General features: G+C 51.9%; 1 protein-coding gene across 1 annotated transcript in view; it reads left to right on the forward strand.

The window, feature by feature from the left end:
- Window positions 1-22,297, forward strand: part of SRRM3 (serine/arginine repetitive matrix 3) — a 53,587-nt gene that overhangs the window by 6,379 nt on the left and 24,911 nt on the right. The window contains exons 2-3 of the mRNA XM_081132639.1: window positions 13,704-13,968; window positions 19,070-19,171. Coding sequence (XP_080988765.1) covers window positions 13,736-13,968; window positions 19,070-19,171 — 335 coding nt within the window. The 5' untranslated portion in view covers window positions 13,704-13,735. The remainder of the gene's footprint in view (window positions 1-13,703; window positions 13,969-19,069; window positions 19,172-22,297) is intronic.

Here is a 22,297-nt window from a genome sequence, read left to right on the forward strand (position 1 = left end):
GCAGGCAGCAGAGAAACCAAGGGACTTTTCCAGCAGGTAAGCACACAGCCAGAGCTGTTTCAGGAAGGTCACCCCTGAAGGGCGAGCATGATTTGGACAGATGGAGAGAAGGGGGGCCTGTGGTGTGCTTTTAGGACATAGGTCACATGGCCTGGGGCCTCTTCTACTGCAGCTCTGCTCCTCCCGACTTGAGACATCCAGAACCACAGCAGCCATGATCTCTAGATGCAGAGTACCTGCCTCAGCATTTCCAGAGCATTCTATGAAAAGCAGATTCCTGGGGCCCAGGCATTCAGAGTCTGAGTGTGGGGCCTGGGTTTCTGCATTTTTAAAGCTCCCAGGTGACTGTACATCTAGAGTTGAGAGCTGGTGCCTCCTTGCTTTGTATCTGCTGTTCCCTTTAGCTGGATTTCCTTCTTCTTTTTCTACCTCCTTGATCTTCAGACTCTGCTCACATGTCTTCTGTGCAATGCTTGTTCCAGGCCCTCCCCTCTGCATGCCCCCATATGCCTGGTGCTGCTTCTTCCTGGTCCCGTTTATACTCTATCCTGGCTGGTTGTTTGCCCTTCCATCTCCCTCAGTAATCATCACGAACACTCACCTAGCATCTCCCACATGCCAGCCACTGCTCTAGGGGCCTCGTGTACTAATTCATTTAGTCCTCACAACATCCTATGAAGGAGCCAGGTCACAGCCGTGGATGCTGAGGCTTACCAACCAGCATCAGCCAGCTAAGATGTGGTAGGACCACAGAGGCTGCACTGTCCTATGATGCCCCAGACTAGGAGTTCTCTGAGGGCAGGGACCCTGTGTTATTCATGGTTGCAGGTCCCCAGTGCAAGCACAGGGCATGGCACATGGGAGGTGCTGAGTTTCCCCATCTGTAAGATGGGCTTAAGGATGACAGTTCCCCTCCAGGGCTCCTCTGCAGCTTGGGGACGTCCCTGGTCTTAATGGGGTTGTAAGCTCTGAGGTGTGTGGTCTGGGTTGGAGTGTTGGCAATGAAGGCCAGGACTCCTCTCTGGGATTTTAGGATGAGTTTCCCAGAACGGCCTTTTCCCCTCCTTTGCTGTGCTAAAGTTCAGGCTCTCCCATAGAATTCAGACCCTCTCAACACTGGCCAGGGGCTGGGAGCGAGCTTATGGCTGGGGTAGGGTTAGACAACCTGATGACAATTCTATGGGCCGATGGCAGAGCAAAGTGGAGACTGGGAGGAACCACAGCTGCAGAAGCGGCCCTCACTCTCAATCTGACCTTGAAGGGCTTGCCCCTTCCCAGAGCAAGGAAGGACCCCCTTCCCCATCACTCATTCCTCCCACCCACAATCCCTCAGGAACCGTAGGTTATTGTCAATGATGTTTTTAATTAACTGCTTAATTAACTATTTAAGCTAATCAGATTAATTGACATTAATTGGCCACCATTTGTCAAGGACCCTGGAAAGCCATGCCTTTCGGAGCTGAAGTGTGTGACTGGGGTTGGGCAGGGGAGTCAGGGAGGAGCTGTCACTGTGCTGTGGAGCTGGGGGGAGCAGGTGGCAGGCAGTGGCAAGACCAAGGACACCAGGACTGCTGCCCCAGGGACTGTGCACCTCTCAGTGGTTCCTAGGGCCAGGCTGCTGAGTTCTGGCTCTTCACACTTTAGGAAGCGCATCACCCCTTCCTCTTCCTGAGTTGCATTAAAAACGTAGCTTTGATGAGGGACCAGAGGGAAGAGCCAGATACTTTCAGTCTCCAAGGGCTGTAAAGACCTTGGAGGGGGAGAGACATTAAAACCCGAAATAAGCCATGAGATAAGTAGGTCACCCCATAACAACTGCTGCAATGAAGTTTAAAAAGGGGGAGGCGGATGCTGAGCAGCATCAGGTAGATAAAATATGCAAAATATTAAACTGTGATAAAATGATCAGATTTCCATTATTTAGTCAATTACAGCCCCCAAAGCCCACAGTACATTTTTATGCCTGTTTTAAAGCACAACTTACAGTTTTAAATTATAGCACTTGAAACAAAAAAGAAAAAAACTACTATGAAATGCATCCTACGTTTTGGAAAGAGAGAGAAAAAAAAGCCAACCCACTCAAAACCGAGAGTGTGAATTTGTCTTCAGAGACACTATCTCAAGATTAAATGGCTCTCACATCTAAGTCCAACACTGAACTGGAAGCTGGTAGCCTGCAGTCTGGTCTTGACTTGGTCACTGACCCCCTAGGGGCCCCCTCCCGTCTCTGATGAACCCCTGGCCTGTATTCCTGAGAGAGTGCTTCCATGGAGCAGAGGAGGTGTGGATTTTGGATATTCTGGTGATGAATACACATGTGAGGGGAGACAGGGGTCTCTTTTAGTGAGAGGGTCAAGCTCCCAGGTTGGGGGCACTTCCTGGGCAGATGTAGGGGCTCCCTGCTTGGTGACAGAGATCTCTAGCTTGGTATGAGAAAACCTGGAGAATGAATGTGGGGTCTCTCCCCCCCCCTTAAGTGCCCTATCCTGCAGCCCCTGGAGGAAGAAGGACCAGGAGAGACTGGAGGCTGTTGCCTAGCAACAAGAGGCGCATCTGGATCGATGAGAATGGCAGCTGAGGCTCCAGCCCCCAGCCCAGCTCTCTTTGATCTCACCGGGCCCAGCAGAAACCTGGAGGGGATGCCCAGGGCAGCCTGCCTGATTAGAGCTGAGTCAATAGAGGGAATTTTCCATAATGAGACAGTGTGGGCAGTGGAGGCAGCTGTCCCTGGCTTCTCCTGTCACCCGCCCCAGTGGGTAGAAGGTGCTTATCTGTCTGTCCCAGCACACCCTTCCTGCTGATAGCTCCTGGGAGGATCATCACCACCCAACTTTTATTATTTTCCATCTTGGACTGCCAGAGATTCAGAGCCCAGCTTCTGACACGTATTCTGGATGGGGAAACTGAGGCTTGAAAAGGAAAAGAGATCTGATTATAAAGCTTCTAGCTCATCTTACCTTTCCTCAGCCCCGCTCCCAGGTGTGAGCCTGGGAGGGTTGGATCCTGGCGGGGAGAAGGAAGTAAAGGGGGTGATGGAAGCTGTTGAGAGCATGTGGGCTCCTCTGGTTTTACTCCAGGGTCAGCCCCAGAGGCCAGTATGGGAGGGTCCTTGGAGAGCATGGAGTCCTGACACAGAGTTAGGTGGCTTTCCCTAGGACACTTCATCATTGCCGTCTGGCTTAGACCCCCCCACCCCACGCAGCCCGACACAGAGATCACCACCTCGGTAGGAGCCCATGCCAGCAAAGGTCCTTTCTCAAGCTCCCTTCCCAAATCTCCATTCTAGCTCAGACAGCCACAAGGAAACTACCTGCTCCCTGGCTGAACAGCTACAGCTCCCTGAAGGCCAGTGAGGTGCCTGAATAGGAGCTGAGTGGGCTGGGTGGGGGCAGGATTCCTTTGTTCCACTAGAGTGCAGGGGAGGCTAAAATACTACTTGCTTATTTGGTGTCAGCACTGCTCTATACAGGTCTATCTACTGGGTGGAACTGGTCTGTATTATTTTCAATGACCAGTATTGCGTGTTCGGCTCTATCCACTGATTTATATTACTGGTTTACTGTGGTTTGCAGGTTCCTCAACATCCTCTGTTGATGTATCCAGTCTGACTGAGGCTCTCTATGGCCCGTCCTGGGCTACAGCGGTCTGCACTGGTCTCACGTATGTGTATTGCCTGTGCTGTAGTCCCCTCAGTAGGGAACAGACAGCTGAGGCTTCCTTGTGCCTGGGACCTGCCACTTAGATCTTCTGTTCTGGGAACCCAAATCAGAGCCAAGAGGAAAAGGAACAGGGGCTTTAGGCTGATGGGCAGGAGCTTGGATGCCAGGCAAGTCAATCCTGTCCCTTCAAAGACAGAGCTGGGCCCTGGCTGGTGTGGCTCAGTGGTTAGAGCATCGGCCCACGCACCAAAGGGTTACGGGTTTGATTTCCAGTCAAGGGCACATACCTAGGTTGCAGGTTCAGTCCCCAAAGCCAGTCGGGGCACGAGCAAGAGGCAACCAATTGATGTGTCTCATGTCAATGTTTCTGTCTCTCTCCCTCCCTCCCTTCCACTCTCTCTAAAAATCAATGGAAAAATATCCTCAGGTGATGATTAACAACCACAACAAAAAAAGATGGAGCTGGACTCCAGGGCTTACAAAGTATATGACAATATGGCCCTTGCAAATGTCAACACACAAAGTATAGGCATATTGAGAGTGGTAACTAGGGACCTTTCCCACTGAGGTCCCTGGAGATAGCAGTAATAAAAAACAAGTAGTGAGCTCACTGTCAGTACAAATACATTCTGAGTTTCAAGAAACGTTCACAGATAGCTGCTTTGTGCCAAGCTCTGTGCTGTGCACCAGGGACACAAAGACAGAGGGAACCCAGTCACTGCCCTTGGAGAGCCCCTAACTAGGCCAGGGAGCTAACAGTCACAATTACCTAAATGCTGAGAGTGGTAACCAGAGGGTGAGGCTTTAGGAGCACAGCAGAGGTAGGAAGCCTCAGCTGTCTGATCCCTACTGAGGGGCCCAAAGCACAGGCAAAACACCTATGTGAGACCTGTGCAGACCACTGTAGCCCAGGACAGGCCGTACAGGTGTCTCCCAGTGGAGGTCATGGAAGGCTTTGCTAAGGAGGTAATGCTTGAGCAGAATCTTGTAGGTTGAATGGAAGGGTAAGAGCATTCCAGGCAGAGGGGCCAGAGTGGACCAGTGTGTTCTTGGGTGGATCAAAGCGCCGTGTGTTTGAAACACAGCCGGGATTAGACAGGATGACCAGGAACCAAGCGCCAGCTAAGCTGCCTGGCCTTTCTCCTGTGGTCAGTGGGCTTGCTCTCCTTCCCTTCCCTTCTGGATACCCCATTTCGGCTCTGGGAACTTGGCCAGCCCCAGTACCTCCGTTCCATAGCACAGACTGAGACTGCAGGGCAGGGGACAGCTCCAAGCCCTGCCCAGGGACAGCTGGGCCCAGCACAGGGCTGGATAGGGAAGGCAGGAGAGGACCAAGAGCACTGTGGTGCAGGCCCAGGCTGCAGTGCCAGCACCCCCACAGGCCAGGCTGCCTGCCCCTCCTGGAACCAGCACTCCCTCAACCCAGCCAGCCCCAGCCTGGGGACTCTGGCCAAGGACTTCCTCTGGCTCCAACCAGGGCGGCAGGAAGCTCTGGCTGCTGAATAATTGAAAGGAAGGCTTTCAGCATTTCTCCCTCTCTCCCCCTCCCCCACAGCATCTTCTGGAGGGTTGGGTAACAAGCAGCAGTGCCAGCATCTCCCGCCCTCCCGAGAGTCCCCAGGAGGCAGAGATGAAGCTCACTTAGCTAACCCTCTCACTGCCGGCCTGCCCCAGTGCCTTCCTCCCAGGTCTCACCCTGCAGCATTTTCTTACCAGTGAATACTGGTCTCTACTGGGCCATGTTGGGTTGGTATCTGTGAAAAGTGACCTTGTTGGCAGACTAATCTTCACAAGTTGTACTGATTTGGAATTGTAAATTATCTACATAATCTGTTCTGAGCTCACTGGTTCATGCATGCCTGTGGTGGTTTAGACTGGTTGACATTGTTTATGGTAATACAACGAGGATACTTAGACATACCTTTAACTTAGTAAATACTCTTAACTAAAGGGTTAATTCCTTCAACGCTAATGGGGTTACTTATATTAACACAATTTTATAAATGAGGAAACAGCACAGAGGTTTAGTCACTTTGGGGCACATAGTAAGTGATTTGAATGAACCTAGGTTGGCTCTTTTGCCACTTGCTGGTCAGCACATGTTCATCTTGATTGTTTTCATTTATTTCATTGAGTCTATGTATTAATGCATTTCAAGTTTTATGTGTCTTGATTAATGTGGACTGGGTTAATGTGAAGTTAGGGTCACACCTTTCTCTAAAGGGCAAGGGCCAGCAAAAGTGAAGGCACTGGTTAGCAAAAGAGATCTTTCCAAAATGCAAATCTGACCATGACCTCTCCAGCTCAACAGCCTTCTCTGGCTCCCTATTGCCTATAGGGTATAGCCCTAGCTCCTCTGTCCCCTCCCATCCACTGTGCTCAGCCGTGCACAAGCCCATGTTCTTCCCTCTTTCCTCATTAAGCTTTCTTCCCACATGCGCCACACTCTTCCCAAGACGTCCTACCTCCCTTTGTCCCACCAGCTCCTACTTATGCTTCAAGATCTCTTCTCCAGGAAGGCCTCCCAGCTACGCTCCTCCGCACACACACCCTAGTTAGTTAATGTTTCTTCATGTCTGCCATGCCAGTACTTACCTTGATACATTACAGGCATCACTGCTTCTCCCCCTATATCTCTCTCTTGTCCTTTGCTGGGGCCCAGAGTGGCCACTCGCTGAGTAGCTGTGACATGAGAGCTTGACCCACCCTTAGAGCTGAGGATCTTCTCCTCACCCTGTGGCCCTTACCCCCCAGCCCCACCCTCCTTGGCAGGGAACATGGGGAAGGCTTCCAGTGTGTTGTAGCCACGTGGCTGGAGTGGCTCACAGAGGTTTGGAGAAGGGCCCCCACAGGGAAGGGAGGGGTCCACAGGAGAGCCCCTTCCCCCAGTGTCCCAGGAAACACATCCGTATCACAAGTACAGCCTGGCTTCAGTGCCAGAGATTGAGGTGGGTGAGACACACAGAGCTTCCTTGGACACAATGGAGATGGATTTTCTTTCCCAGACTGACAAACTATCCTGACAAACCATTGTTGCACACTCATTTTTACAAAGACTCGGACTTAGTTTCACAACCTAAGTACGTGCTTTCATGTGTGTTTGTCAGTTCCACCACGTTTCTGACAGTTACAAAGAATTTTTTTTCTTCCAGGAAACTCAGGAAGCATGTCCCTCCCCACCCTCTCTCCCATACTGGGCTTTTTCTCTGGAAGGGCTCACACTGTGTTCCCAGCCCCCACCTCACAGGAAAGCAGCTCCCCATCATGATCCCACTCCACCCTGGTCCTCTTAGTCCCAGGGCCCTGCACCCTGCCTGCCCTTGCCCTCAGCCTGTGGTGCCCCCCACCTGTACTTCCCCTTCCTTACAAAGACCAACTCATCTGTCAAAGGGCCAGTTCAAACACCATTGCATTTGTGAAGCCTTCCCTCACCTTCCCAGGCCAAGTAGACTTTCTCTGGTTTATTTGCTCCCCCAGCACCAAGCTAGGGTGCGGGGAGAGGGTGTAATTAGGGTCTGTCCCCATAACAAGCTTGTTATTCAGAGAATGAATGATACTACCATGCTGTGAGGTAAGGAGTATTGTCTTCATTTTACAGATGAGAAAACTGAGGCTCAGGAGGTATAATGGCTTTCCCTGCTCACCTAGGCCTCCAGGGGACTGAGTGCAGCCCCCTGGTGAGACAGGCTCCTGAACCTCAGGAGCAAAGGGGGCCCCTGGGTTGGTGCCATGGGTGCTGGAGGCTGAGGTGCTGGGAGTGAGATGGGGAGGGAAGGAGTTTGCTGAGGCCAGCAGTAGGAAAGTAGCCCATGTCACCTCAGCCAGCTCCTTGTAATGACACCCATTCTCTGCCCTGAGCTCCTGCTTCTGCTCTCTCCTCCCTCCATGATCAACAACTTTGTTCAATCTCCAGTCTCAGTCTCAGTCTCCAGCTGTGTATGACAATTCCCAAACCAGGCCCCACCTCAGCCTCCTGAATGTCAGACCCATGATCTGAGACTCCTGGACATCTTCCCCTCGAAGTCTAGGGACTCCTCACACCCACCCTATTCAAAATAGTCACCACTGACAAATAACAACGATCACCTGCACCATTTATGAGACACTCACTGCACACTAGGCGCTGTGGTGGCATTTCACATGTATTTGTCCTTTACAACAAACCTCTGGGGAGGGTGCTGTTATTAGTTCCATTTTACAGGCAAGGAAACTGAGGCACAGAGTTTAAGACACATGACAAGGTCACTCAGATTTTGAGTTCCCAAAGAACATAGACTTGTCTCTCCTTCAGACCAGGGCAGGGCCCAGTCTCCCCCTCAGACACATATGTTGTCCACTGCTTCCTCTTCCCAGGTCTGGCCAGTCCACTACCCATCTGAGTATCCCACCCTTCTGAGCCCCAGGATGAGTGATGATCTCATTAGCTGACAGGCCTCTGTGCCTGTCAGCAGACTGGACCCTGCAGTACAAATGGACTGTTTCACCTTCAATTAATCTCTACCAGCAGGACTGGGCTTGCAGGTACCAGCAGCCAGACTGTTCCATCCTGTCCTCGGCCAGGTCTGTTCAGGGGACCCAGGCTTGGGTCTGGGAGTAGGAGGAATGTCCAGGGACTCAGCTGTGAGGCTTGGAAATCAGAGGTCTGGCTCTTTAACCACTTAGATCTGCATGACTTAATCTGCACATGGGTTTGGCTGGCCCAGCATCTGGGCTTGCCCTTGGGACCTGACCCAGTGCTGGAGACAGACTCAAGACTGAGCTCTGGGGGTGGCTGCTGTGGCTCTGGCCACTGGCTACATCAGCAGAAAGGGGGTAGCCGAAATCTTGGCAGTATACATATGTAATTACCTAGATTTCCAGAGTAGGAAAGGACGTGTAAGGTCTCTGAGTCCAGCCCCTGCTCCCCTCATTGTCCAGTGGCGAGACAAGGGCCCAGAGAGGGGGTAAGACTTGCTCAGTGTCTCATGGCCAATCAGTAGTAGAGAAAAGATTTCCCATTTGCTGCTCTGCCTCCAAAGAGACTCTGTCAATGTCCCCAAGGACCTTGGCAAGTTAGGGTCAGGGTTAGGGTTAAGGCTCTAGATGTCATATCTGCCTGCTTGACCCCCTCCAAGCCTCTCACCCTCAGCACACTCTCAATCTACCCTCCATGTTCCCCATCACAGTAAATGGCTACACCATCCACCTGGTCACCCAAGTCAGTGTCATCCAAGACACCTCCCCACCACCCCACATCCAGTCACATCCTGCCAAGTCTGTCTGTTTCTTTTTTATTTATTTTATTTTATTTTTTGTTTAAAGTATTACAGATGTCCCTTTTTCTCCCCAATGACCTGTTCCCCCCCCTTCCCTCCCCTGTTACTTCCCCCTCCCCAGTCCCTCTCCCCACCATTGTCTGTGTCCTTGGGTTGTGCATATATGCATATAAATTCTTTGGTTACTCTCTCTGCTCAGGCCTCACCTACTCCAGTGTCGCGGCCTCCAGACCCTCCCACCCCCTCTGGGAAGCCTGCCCTGACCAACCAGACAAAGCTACAGACACTCCTCAAATTCTCTTTATTCACACTAGACCCAGATAACAATTGGTTTCCAAAACCAATTGTTATCTTGTGAGCTTCCAGGCAAGGATGGGGTCTCATTCATCTCCAAGTCCTCAGCCTTTCATAGGGTGGGGCCCAGAGTAGATGTTGGGTGAGTGTTTGAATGAACATAGTATCCAACTCCTGTCTGAACAATTCCTGTAACGGGGAACTCATCCTGGCATGAACTGAACTGCTTAGGGTTTTTATTGTTTTTTAAGATTTGATTGTTAGGGCGGAAAAATCCTGTCATGGACTTACTGAAGTCCACTCTAGATGACTTCCCTGCCGGAATCCTGGCTTTGTCTTCTAGGACAAAGGCCAGCAGTGGGTGAGTCTCTCAAGGGGAGAGAGTGACAGATAAGCTAGGGCCCTGCTCCTCTCTGTGTGGTCAAAAGACAGCACTTGGGAACCTGTTGGAAGTGCAAATTCTCAGACACTACCTCAGATCTATTGAGTCAGAAACTCAGCGTGGGGCCCAGCCCACTGTGTTTTAACAAGCCCTCCAGGTGACTCTGAGGCCTAATAGAATCTGAGAACCTCTGCTCTGACAGGGTTCCCAATTGCTGGTCCATAGTCTATATCAGAATCACCTGGGGAACATTACCAATTTCACCTTCGGAGATTTTTTTTTTCCTCTGGAGATTTTGATTCAGTAGGTCTGGGGTGAGTCTCAGGTAGGATGAACATGTGAAATACAAGACACCAGGTTAAATTTGAATTTCAAATAAACAGTGAATATTTTTTTAAATATAAGTATGTCCCAAATATGAAATTCATGGAATTCAAATTTAATTTAGCTGCACATCCTATATTTTTATTTGCCAAATTTGGCAACCCTACCTACTTCTTACAAGCTTCCCAGAAGATTCAGCCAGGTTTGGCCTATATCCTCTACAAGCCTTCAAATATTTAAAGATAGGGATTCTGATAGCCTGTATATTCTTTTGTTGTTGTTATTAATCCTCACCTGAGTATATTTTTTCCATTGATTTTTAGAGAGAGAGGGAGAGAGAGAGAGAGAACATCAATGTGAGAGAAACATATCGATTGGTTGCCTCCCACATTCATCCCTACTGGGGCTGGGGATTGAACCTGCACCCAGGTATGTGCCCTTGACTGGGAATCAAACCAGCAACCCTTTGGTGCGAGGGCTGACACTCTAACCAGTATGATGTCCCTCTGCCTTATGAAATCTCATAAGGATTCCATAAAAGATAATGTCAGATGCCTCACAGAGAGACCCTGTCTGCAGTAACTCCCCGGTTTGCTGGTCCAGCAACCCTAACTTGGAAAGAAGTGGGCTTAGTGTGCAATGACCCCTGGGTTCTCCTCTAGGTGTTCAAGGGTCATGCTTTTAATAACCTACCTCAGCTTCCTGCCTGGCACCCTCCAACTCACCATAAATTGGTAGAATCCACCATCTGTCCTAGAGCAAATGCAGACGGCACCTTCTCCCTGTACCTCCACAGCCTGAAAGATTGCCCCTGGTAGCCTAAGACATTTTCCCAGAGCTGGGGATAGAATGTCTTGGGGTCTAGAGATCTGAGTACATTCAGAACTCCCCCCATCAGCTTCTCTTCTCCTCCCTTCAAGGAGCTTGGGCCAAGCTCTAGGCTGGGGAGCCTCACCCACATCAGAGGGTAAGCCTTCAGAGCAGCATGACTAAGAAGCTGGCTTTCTACCACACCTTCAGTGTGCCTCCTGCATTGCCAGGTTCTGTGGAGGCTTTGAGAAGCTATAAGGAAGAGATTGTCCAGTCCCCGCAGAGGGTTCACAGTCTAGAACAAGGGTCAGATGAAAACAACAAGTTGAACCTCAGTATCTAAAGAGGTGAGGACAAAAGCAGTGGGAGTGAAGGAGGGAATGACTCATCGTTCCTCAGAAGTGGAGAAGGCTTCCCAGGGGAGGTGACATTTGGGCTAGGCACTGAAGGATGAGTAGAAGTTCGCCAATGGAGAAGAGGGGAACAGGTATTCCAGCACAGGGTAACCTCATGGGCGAAGGCACAAAGGAGTGAGAATGCTTGGCTGGGAACAGATGACCAAGGCTGAGGGGCTGGAGGTTGGTTGCAGGATGAGGTGTAGCAACGGATGAAGCTGAGAGATAGCATAAGGCAAAACATGAAGGGGCCTTGCAGGCTGTATTAAGGACTGTGCCAGATAGTCCTCCATCCTGCCTCCCATAATAATTGTTTTCCATTTGCTCTGCCCATATGCACTGAGCTCCACCTGCTCAGGCACTTTGCTGGCACTGGGAGCAGAAAACTAAACTGCCCCCAGCCCAGGGGGAGCCAGGCCTGTGAACCCACAGTGACAACAGTGAGTGGCAAGAGCTCTGGGAGGGCAGCACCTGCCAGAGGGCTAAGCGAAAGCTTCCAGAAGGTGGTGATGCATATGAGCAGTTACTTTGAGAACATGTAAAAATCAGAAGGGTATCCCAGGGCAACGGAGAGGCAAGAAAGATGGAGAATCTGTTGGAAGGGGTGTGGACAGCTAGACCAAAAGGCAGGTCAGGTCATGACCTTAAGCCAAGGTGGCAGGAAGCCACTAGAGGCTGTTAATCAGAGCATGACATGTCTGATTTGCTCCTGGACTGATCTCCCAGGTTGCTGATGCGGGATGGATAGACAGGTCAGGAGGTGTCATGCAGGACACTGAGGCCAGAGTAGACCAGAGTAAGGGGCTTGGATTGAGATGGTAATGGGAGAGAAGGAGGTGGATAAATGTGAGTGATGCTGGGAAGAGGGGATGATGACATGTGAGCTGCAGTGGGCCAAGGCAGTGGAGGTCTCCAAACTCCATATATGCCCCTGGCTCAGGTGACCAACATATGGAGGGGTTACCTATGAGCTAAGCACAGCGGCCAAGGCAGGTGGAGCAGGATTCCTAGTGCTCTGGGTGGGGGCAGGGGAGTAGGTGATGCTTATAGGGTGCCCCAGGAGAAGCCCTGGTGGAGCTGGGGTGCAGAGGTGGGATAGGGACAGGCAGGATGCCTGCAGGGTTTGGGGTGGAGAAAGGTTAAAGAAAACAGCTCTGGTCTGTAAACCTCCAAGAGCCCTCCTCTCCTGAAGAGTCTGGATGATGCTCCAGGCACAGGTGGGGATCAGAGGTTCAGAGAGGGACAGTGATGCTTTCAGGGTCACAGAGCAAAGAGTGGAGGAGCCTGGCCTAGACCCCAGGGACTTGGGACTTAAGGTGATGGACATATAAAGGAGCTTATGTTCTCATAACCACTGTCACTCTGTCCCCTTTAGAGCTTCTAGTGCCTCTCACAGTCCCCCTCTCTCTCATCTGCCTTCCAATCTCTGTGGCTCTGAATTTCCCCCACTCCCATCACTCTGAGGTTAGTAAGGAGAGTGTGTGTTGGGGGTTGTGTTGCAGGGAAGGTCCATTCAGGATGTCCAGACATGCCCAATCTCTTCTCTTCCCACCTCCCTCCACACTTTCCCTCCCTCCCATCCCACTCCCTGGGAAGGAGGCCTCCCTGTTGCTTAGCAACTAGCAGAGCCTTGGAGAAAGAAAATGGAAATAGCTCAGGAAGTACCTCCCTGTTAAGATAGGTCCTTGGTGTGTATGTGTGCGTGTGCACACATGTGCCTGGGCAAATGCACGCACATGCCTTACTTTGGGCCTAGTGTGAAACCAGGACTTCTTACCTCCCAAGCCATGCTGACTCCCACATCACCCTGAGCCTATAGGAGGATGTGCCCGGAAAGCTAATGTCAGTGCCACTTCTGGCCACATCCTCAGAAGCAGTGTTCTCAAACAATGAGGGGACAGTCCTATGGGCTTCAATCTGGATCAGTCCCCCACCCGGACTGTTGGCTTTGGAGAAGTCAGCCAAATTAAAGTGGGAACCGAAAACTGCATCTGTGGTGGGAATGCCCCTAAGCCTGGAGAAGGCTCTGTCTTCCCATCTCTGCAGGGCTGCCCTGGGAGCAGACTGGGAGGTGGGAGCACATGTGGTCTGTGATGCCACCAGCCAAAGCCAGGACAATGAGTGTTTTGGGGAGGAGGAGGTTTTCTTGAAGGAAAACAAGAATAAAACTAACAAATGTTCCCAGGAACTAATTTGATTGCCTGGGGAGTTGCAAGCAGGTGTGGAGGCAGGTGCTAGGTGGTCAGGCCCAGGCACTGGTACAAGGCAGAGAGGGTTGCCCTAGGTGGTTACTAGGTCCCTGAAAATGACTCCTTTCCAAGCCAAGGGCCCTTAGAGACTATCTATAGCCCCGCTTGCATTCACTCATCTTACAGACGGGAAAGCCCAGTGTCCAATGCCCCCTCATGCTCTGAGGTGTGACCCAAAGGTGCAAACCTGCTGTCCATCCCCCTCCGCAGCCTGAGGGGAAGCGGATTAGAGCCATGAGTGGGCCTTTAAATCTCCAGGATTAACTGCGCAGAGAGGAGCTTAGCAGGTGGCCGAGAAGTGACCATCCCGCCCCGTGTCTGTGTCTGTCCCTCAGGGCCCAGGCCAGTAGCTGCGGGGCCAGCTGCTATGTCCTCCACCGTTAACAACGGGGCGGCCAGCATGCCGTCCCCGCCCGATGCCGCGAACGGCTTCCCGCAGCCCGGCGCCTCCTCCGGGAACTGGCCGCGGGCGGAGGAGGAGATGCGCGCCGCCGAGCCGGGCCTGGTGAAGCGCGCGCACCGCGAGATCCTGGACCACGAGCGCAAGCGGCGCGTGGAGCTCAAGTGCATGGAGCTGCAGGAGATGATGGAGGAACAGGGGTGAGCTCGCGCGGGTCGAAAGAGGGGACGTCCTGGCTGCGGGATAGGGCCAAGGCGTGGGGCAGAGGGAGGAACTATGCAAGCTTGGGGACCCTGGAACCAGGCAAGGGACGGGAGTCTGAAACAGCCCAAGTGGAATCATTGCAAGCCCAGCCCATTTATTATAAACCCATTTATTAGTTTATTCAACCAACAAACTGTCTTGAACACCTCTGAACTGGACTCAAATTCACAGAAACCAAGGAGACACAATTCATGCTTTCCAAAAACATCCAGTCCAGTCCAGTGGAGGAGAGAGGCATGTAAACATTCATGACAACTCAAAGCCTCAGGTTTCCCTTCTATAAAATGGGTGGATCGAGCTACCTAGATTGTGCCAAGCACCTGCTGCAGCCAGACAAGAAAGCACAATGGACTCTGCTCCCTCCCCCTCACAGAGCCCCCCTATCTCCCTGAGCACCTCTCCCCTCACTAAGCCCCCCCCCCCACTTCACTGAGTCTTCCATTCTGAAATCTGACCCCTCCAGAGCCCTTCTTTCAGGGAAGCCCGAGCCACCTCCTTCATGAAGCTCCTCTCCTTCCCCGAGTCTCTTCCCCCTGGCTGAATCTTCTCCTCCAGGAGCCCCAGCCCCTCACTGCTCTTGGGAGGGCCTTTACCAGATGAGGGCAGTCTCAGGTGGAAGGGGATGGCATTTGGCTATGTCCTTGGTGTCATTCCCCAGGCATCAATGACCTGTGCCTCTCTGGGAAGCACCCACTAGGTCTCCAGATGTTCAGTCCCAGCCCCTTCCTCACACCCAAGCCCTCACTGCAGGTGGTCCTTAGACTGGGGCTTCCCACAAAGCTCTCTCTCCAGTCACCATCCTCCTCCCCTTCCATCACTTAGTGGCAGCCTGAGGAGTGAAGACCACAGCCACCCTGAAACCCAAAAATCCAGGCTTTTGACCCAGGCCTGTGACCTTGGGCAAGCCACAATTACTCACCTATAAAATAAGTCTTCCAGAATTGTTCTGAGGGTCCTGTGAACTAAGGCATGCACCTACAGGGCTCCTCGACCCCCAGTCAGTCCCCAGAAAGTGCTCCACAAACATTAGGGACCCTTGCCCTGTTATCAAATCTAGTCATTAATATCCAGTTCTAGAAACACTGGTTCATTCGCATTTATTTACCAGGTTCTCAGGCATTTGACAAATATTCCCACTAGTTACAGGAACACACATTCTTTGGCCCCATTAAAAAGCGATCCCTTTCTTAATATTGATGGATGGCCAGCTAATTCACAGGTGACTGATGCTGCATTTGAAATCACCTTCCAGGGTAGCCTCTGTGTGCAGCCTGCAATCACTATGGGGGTGGGGACAGAGCTGGGGAGCCTGTGCAATGTGATACCGGACCCCCTCCCCCATCACAAACATCCCCCTCCTCCCCTTCCCAGGCTCCTTTCTGTGAGGACACAGTGGTAATGGTGGTGGTGCCAAGGTGGACAGAGCAAGCTCTGCCCCTAGCTGGACTTGAAGCTTTGAGCCCTCTCCCTGTTCTGTTTCCTCATCTATAAAATGGGAATAGTGAGGCCATCTACCCCCCAGAGCTACAGGGAAAACCAAATTAATGATCAAGGAAGGAATTATCTAGGAGCCCTGGGTCTGGGCAAGGAGAATGAAACGTTTTCCACTCTGGGGACCTCTTTTAAAATACAGTGTCCCCTCATCCCACTCCAGTTCCAGAGGGCAACCCAGGAAGTCCCCAAAGCAACAACAGATTTGGCATGTCCTTCCCATACAGTGGAATGGGGACGAGGGAGATAGACATCATTGTCCTCCCTATCTCCATTCCCCTGTCCAAGCCCTTGATTTTTAGTATGAAGCTTTGGCCAATGCTAGCCAGGCCTCCTGCATGGCCTTAAGTTGGCAGATGCTACCACTTTCACAGAGAGTGGGTAGTTGGGTACCAGCTTCCCTTCCATGTCAGCCTTTGCCTCCTGGGAATGCAGGGTGAAGAGGCCCAGGTGACTCCTGACCTGGGACCTTGCTGAGCTGGCAGAGGTCTGGAGTAGAAGAAGGCAGAGTGCCTGGGATAGCTAGACCCTCTGTCCACACCACTCTGGAACAAAAATACTCAGTCACTACAATTTATTGAGCACCAACTATGCCCGGCAAAGGGCTTTATATGCACCATCTCTCTTAATCCTTGTGACAATTTTGAAAGGCGGGTTACTATCCCATTTCACAGATGTAGGAGCTAAGGCTAAGAGAAGTGTAAGGACTTGTCCAAGGTCACAAAACTAGAAAGCGGGGGGGGGGAGTGCCAAGACTCAAAAATAGGACTGCCTAGCTCTTCTGGCTCACCCCTTAATCACTGTCCCACAGGGCCTCAACTGAGAGGGTTGGCCTCAAGAGATATGAGGAAAGGGGAGACTGGGAGGTGGTGGTCACACTTGAGACCTCTTTGCCAAATAACCAGATGTTATCCCTGGGTCCCCAGTTTCTCCCAGCATGAAACCCTGGGGCATAGAGTGGTCCTCCCTAAGCCTCCTAGTTGGTTCAATCCAGCCCTCCCAGCCCCCTAACAACAAGTGTTGAAGTTAGTCAACTTGCCTTAAATCTGGCAGCTCTGGGATGAGCCCCAAGTCCCTGCACATGTCCTATTCCAGGTCTTAATGAAACCCATCTCCCAGCCTTACATGCTCCATAGAACCCCAGGCATGGGGCTTGGACCCTGACCTGAAGCCTCTCCTATCCACCTGGGGATCTGGCCCAGCCTTACTCTTAGGCCATCTCCTCCCCAGCCCCACCACTTCTAGGGCCCCATGCCAATGGTCCAGCCACCCTGTGTCTCCCTCCCAGAGGTCTATGGGTCTGGAACTGAGCAGTTTAAAGGGCCTATGCTGTTTGTCTCTGTGCTGGTGACAATGACAAGTTGGCTTCCTGAAAAGGTGAGATGGGAGCAGTTCCTCTGTGCCTCTACTGCTCAGAGAGGCCACCATCCCTTCTTCTTGGGCACCAGGCCAGTCCAGCCATCTGAGAGCTCTGTACTGCCCAATGCACAAGGACAAGGACTCTCCAGCTGAGTGCTAAACAGGGAATGAGGTGGACACCATGGGCCCAGGCCCAGAGCTTGGTGAAGCTGGATTAGAGGTATCAGTATAGTGTGGCCTGAGCACCCCCTCATCCCCCCACACACATATCCTCCCTGTGATGAGGTGAGGAGTTGGGAAAGATGGGCCTTTCCCCCTTCCAGGCAGGATTCAACCCTCCCTATGGTGGGCCACACAGGTGCCTGAACCTGCAGAGGATCAGAGGACAAGGGACATCTGGTTAAAAAGTTGTGCTTCTCATCTACCCCTGCTCCCCAGCATGTTCAATCAGTCCCTGAGACCCAGCCATTCTTCCACCTAGACAGTTTTTTGTCTACTTCTTCCCCTCCACCTTCAGGCCCACTCTCTAGCTCTCATTTCACCATCTCCTGCATGAACCCCTGTGGTAGCCCAATGGCGGCCCCCACACCTCCAGGTCCTTCTCCTGTAGCCACATAGCCACCAAAGCCACCTTTCCAAAATAAAAATCCAAACTTCAAACTCTTCAATGCCTCTCCATCACCAGTCACTCATTTATCAAAAATTTGGGGTGCCACATGTGGCAAGCAAGGTGCCAAGTGCTGGAGATACAATGGCAATCCAGACAGACAAGGTCCCTGCCCTCAGGGAACGCCCAGGCCAGGGCAGAACACAGAGGAGTCAACACATAATGACTAGCACATGGACCACCTGCCAGGATCCAGGAGGTACTGGCTGCTATAAAAACACAAACAGCAGCTCCTAACCTGGTCGGAGGGTATTCATGCTGTTGTAAACATCCTATGAGTCACATCTTTGTGCTTAGCCATGATTATTTCCTCAGGGTAAACCTAGACATCAATTTAGGAGTCAAAGGGAGTGTTCATTTTTTAAGGCTTTTGAAAAGAATTGCCCAGTTGCTCTCTAAAAAGGCAGGGCCAATCCACACATGCTTGTTGAAGAAGGGGAGAAAGGATTGAAGAGAAAAGATTGGAGAAAAGACCTGGAGTCCCTAAGAGGGAACAGTGTACTGTTTCATGAACAGGCTGAGTGGGGAGGGCTGGGCCTGCTGCGTGGACAGAGGGTGAATGGTGACCGGATGATAGAGACAAGACAGGACCCCTGTTCCTATTTGCCACCATGTTTTCTGTCCAGGACAATGACTTGCAGCCCAGGGAGGAGAGAGGGTAGGGGCTGGGGACCCCAAGATTCATTCAGCAGCAGCCACTGGATACCTGCTGTGTCCCTGGCATAGGGCAAGGGCCTGGGCAAACAAAAACACCCCCCACCTGGGCCGCATGGACACATGCTGGAGAAAGAAATGCCAGAGGAGCTGGAAGGCCCGGGCAGCAGCTGTCACAGTGGTGCCATGAGAGAGGGTGAAGACTGACTCCCAGGTGTGGGAGCAACGATGAGGAGCAGAGAATTCTGGACTTTGGTCCCTAGCCTGAAACCTGGAGGGAAAAGGGAGTAGAGAAGTGAGGAACTTCCATTCAAGGCCCAGATTTCATCCACCCGGCTCAGAGGGAAACAATGGATCTAGCATTGGGATCCCCAACAAGCCACTTAGTAGCCTTGATCTTGCAGAGATGGGAATGCTCTAAGGACCTCCCAAGGCTACTGTGAGAATCGATGTCCTTGAGGCCAGGAAAGCAGAAAAAGCCATGGATTCTCACTTCTCCCTAAAATGTATCCAGAGAGGGACTGCAGCCTGGATGTGGGAGGGAAGCCTGCCCTGGGAATGAATGAGTGCCAGGAGGAAGGGCATCGCCTCACCTAGTCAGTCTCTCCACCTCTAGGAACAACTTCCTTTAGTTTATTTGTTTGTTTGGCTGGTGGTTTATTTAGTTGGTTAGTTGACTGTTTTGGTACAAAGTGGGCAGGCCTTGAGCTTCCCCAGCACTGAGAACCTTGCTTGGACAGATCATCCCAAGTTGGAAAATGTTCTTGTGACTGAAGCCTGGGGGAAGGGGAAGGAGAGGGGGAGGCACAGGCTGGAAAGGAACCAAAGCCAAGAGAGCAGCTCTCGCCCTCCCTGCACCCCTGCAGGTACTCTGAAGAGGAAACCCGACAGAAGGTCAGGACTTTCCGGCAGATGCTGATGGAGAAGGAGGGAATGCTCACCAGGGAGGACCGGCCTGGAGGCCACATGTGAGTGCCACCTGTGTGGAGGCAGGAGAAGGGAGGGTGCAGGATCAGGCCACAGCTGGGTGCCAAATGCTCCTTCTGGGGGTTGGGGGTGTGCAAGGATGAGGAGGAAAGAGAGAGACATGGACTCTGTCCACTGAAAGCTCCAACCTGGCCCAGGCACATGGCAGGGGCTGAGAGGCACCAGGGCATCACCGGGGTTCTATCTATGGCCCAGCAGTGGGGGAGGCAGCCCAAATCTCGGTTCAGGGAATCACGGGCTGCAAATCAGTAAACCTGAGAAATGTTCTGACCCCAGCTTTGTCACAGGCTGACAATGTGACCCCAAGCTAGTCCCTCTGCCCCAACTCTTACCTCCAGTACAGTGGCCTCCATAGTAAACATGTACAGTGGTACCTTGGTTTTCAAATGTGATCCGCTCCAGAAGACCGGTCAAGTTCTGAAATGTTCGAAAACTGAGGGGTCCACAGCCCACAGCTAGGCCTCAGGATCCTGCCCTCAGCGGAAGCAGTGTGGCATGGTCGACTTCCGAGGCATGTTCGAAAACTGAAGCATTTCCTTCTGGGTTCACAGTGTTCGTAAACTGAAATGTTTATCAACAGAGATGTTCAAAAACTGAGGTACCGCTGTATTCTGGAAAATAAGAACCAACACACCAAATGTCATTGCTAGCTGGCCAAAGTCTTGTCAAGGAAAGAGAACACAAGCTGCTCTGTGTGTGTGTGTGTGTGTGTGTGTGTGTGTGTGTGTGTGTGTGTGTGAGAGAGAGACATCTCTGTACTTGTCACAAGCAGGAGGGGCACTGGTGTGCTTTGGACTCCCAGGAGGGCTATAGGGAGGTCAATTTTGTCTCAGATTAGAAAACTGGGAACCACTCAAAACTGAACAAAATGGAGCAGACTGCCATAGGAGGGCAGAGCAGCCTGTCCCTGAGAGTGTCCAGGCATAGCTAGATGGCCAGATGCCTGGCAGGCAGCGTGCACTGAGGGAGTGTCATTGAATCCACTCTGATGGACCTTCCCCTGGCGAAGCCTCAGTGTTCCTGCCCTGTTCTGGCATTCCCTGCTTCTCTGTCTGGAAGTGAAGCTGAGGCCGGATGAGAGGCTGGGGTAAATGCTGCTGGGCATTTCCTCCAGAGTAGGACTAGCACAGAGAGTGGGCATCTTGCTGAGGCCCTAAATCTCTGTCACCTTTACTCACACACACAAAAAACAAAAAAAAACACAGCACCTTCTGAGGATTTTTCTGTTACGGTTGTCTGAGAGTAAACAGCATTGTGAGAATAATGAACCTCAATGGGCAGTGAGTGGGGAAGCCCTTTCTGCAGACCGTCTGGATTGCTGAGGCTCCAGAGGTGGGGGATTCTGCACCTTACCTCACTTAAACCTCCCCTCTCTGGCTTGGAGTGAAAGCTGACTTGGAGCAGCCTCAGGCTTGTGAGGGCCTCAGGGGTGACCTGGAGGAACCAGGCTCAGCTGACCTCTCCCTCTTCCCCTCTGGTGGGAAAAGGTGATACCACCAACAACTCCTCTCCAGCCCCAAGGAACTCCCAGTATCCCTCAACAGCTCCTGTGTCTTCCCCCTCAGTGATGCCAGCTAGCTCCTTGCAAAGCAAGGCCAGCCCTTCTCTTTGTTTCTCAAACCTCCTGACAAACCAAATCCTCCAGCTCCTGCCCACACCACCTCTAAACCCAAGAGGTTCTGGCTTTGTGACCAGTGCCCCCTCAAATTGCCCAGGACTCCTCTGGAAATCACCTGCCCTTTCCTCTTCCATCCTGTGTGAGGGTGAGAGGCCTCCTCTGGACTCTACCTGCCACCTTCTCTGGGCCCTTCCAGCTCAGGCCTGCCTCCTTCCCTCCCCCGGGCTCCTTCCTCTTCATGTGGTTATTGCTCTTTCTCAATTCTGCTTTTTCCTCTGGATACCAGCCCACATTTGTCTTTCCTTTCACAACCAAATTTCTGTAGAGTGTGTGGCGTGCATTGTCTCCACTTCCTTAAGCCACAGAGATCTGGCTTCTGCCCCATGACTGCCTTGAATTGTTCAGGCTGTAACCACCTGAATCCTACTTACCATGCTGTGGGCCTGATATCACCAGCAATTGCCACCATTGTTTGTGCGTCTCCTTCTGAAAACCGACTTTCCCCCCTGGCTTCCAAGATGCAGTTCTCTGTGATTCCTCCTGCCCCTCTGATGGCTTCTTCTGTCTCCCTCATTCCTGCCCACTTCCCAGATGTTGCTGCAAGGCTCTGTGATGTCCTCAGCTCTCTTCCAATTTCTGCCTTCCCTCCTCTCCTTGGGGATCTCATCCTTTCCATGGCTGAATCTCTCCTGCTAGCGGATGATTCCCAGGTCTTTCCCAGTAGTCTTGATCTTATCTTTCCTTGAGTGAATGAATGAATGAATGAATGATGCATTTAAGAACTGGGACACACTGGGAAATATGCCATGGGAATGTTGTAGTGCCTCCATAATAAAAAGAAATGTCCTTGAGCATCTGCATGCCTAACCCTGTGCTAGTACAATGAGGGGGGAGGAGATGAGGGGAAGACATGCCTCCTGCTCTCTGGGTGGAAACACAAACCTGAAACCTAAAACCAGGAATTACTGGCAACTACCGACAATGTGGCCACTTGAACCTTTCAGCCCTGTTCTTGTCCAGCGGAGGAACTGAGGGGGACAGGTCAGGGTTGCCAGTCAGGAAAGGTTCCTTGGAAGAGGCAGTGTCTGGGAGACTTGATGGTCAGGGAGGACTCCTACTCTGGAGGCAGGGGAGACCATAGACTTGGCAGGATCCTGGGAGCCCACTAGAACGTTAGCTCCATGAAGATAAAATCTTTATCAGTTTTGTTTACTGCTATATCCCTGATGCCTAGAACAAAGCAGCTTGTCAGTTTTCCCCAAAGCCTCAGGTTCCTCCTTTACATAGAGCAGGGGTTTGACCAGGAGGCTTCTTTTAGCTTGGGCAACCAAAATGGTGTGAAAATAGCACTCCAAATGGTGACTGCAGCAAGCTCAGGAGGCAGAAGTGCCCTGGATTACTGAGAGGCTGGGAGGAGCTGTTTGTGGTGCTGAACTCAAGGCCGGAGGCAGGTGACAGATTAGTCAGGTACCTGCCTTCCAGTGGACCT

The sequence above is a fragment of the Miniopterus schreibersii genome (genome assembly GCF_964146895.1).
Source record: "Miniopterus schreibersii genome assembly, chromosome: 3".
Lineage (NCBI taxonomy): Eukaryota > Metazoa > Chordata > Mammalia > Chiroptera > Miniopteridae > Miniopterus > Miniopterus schreibersii.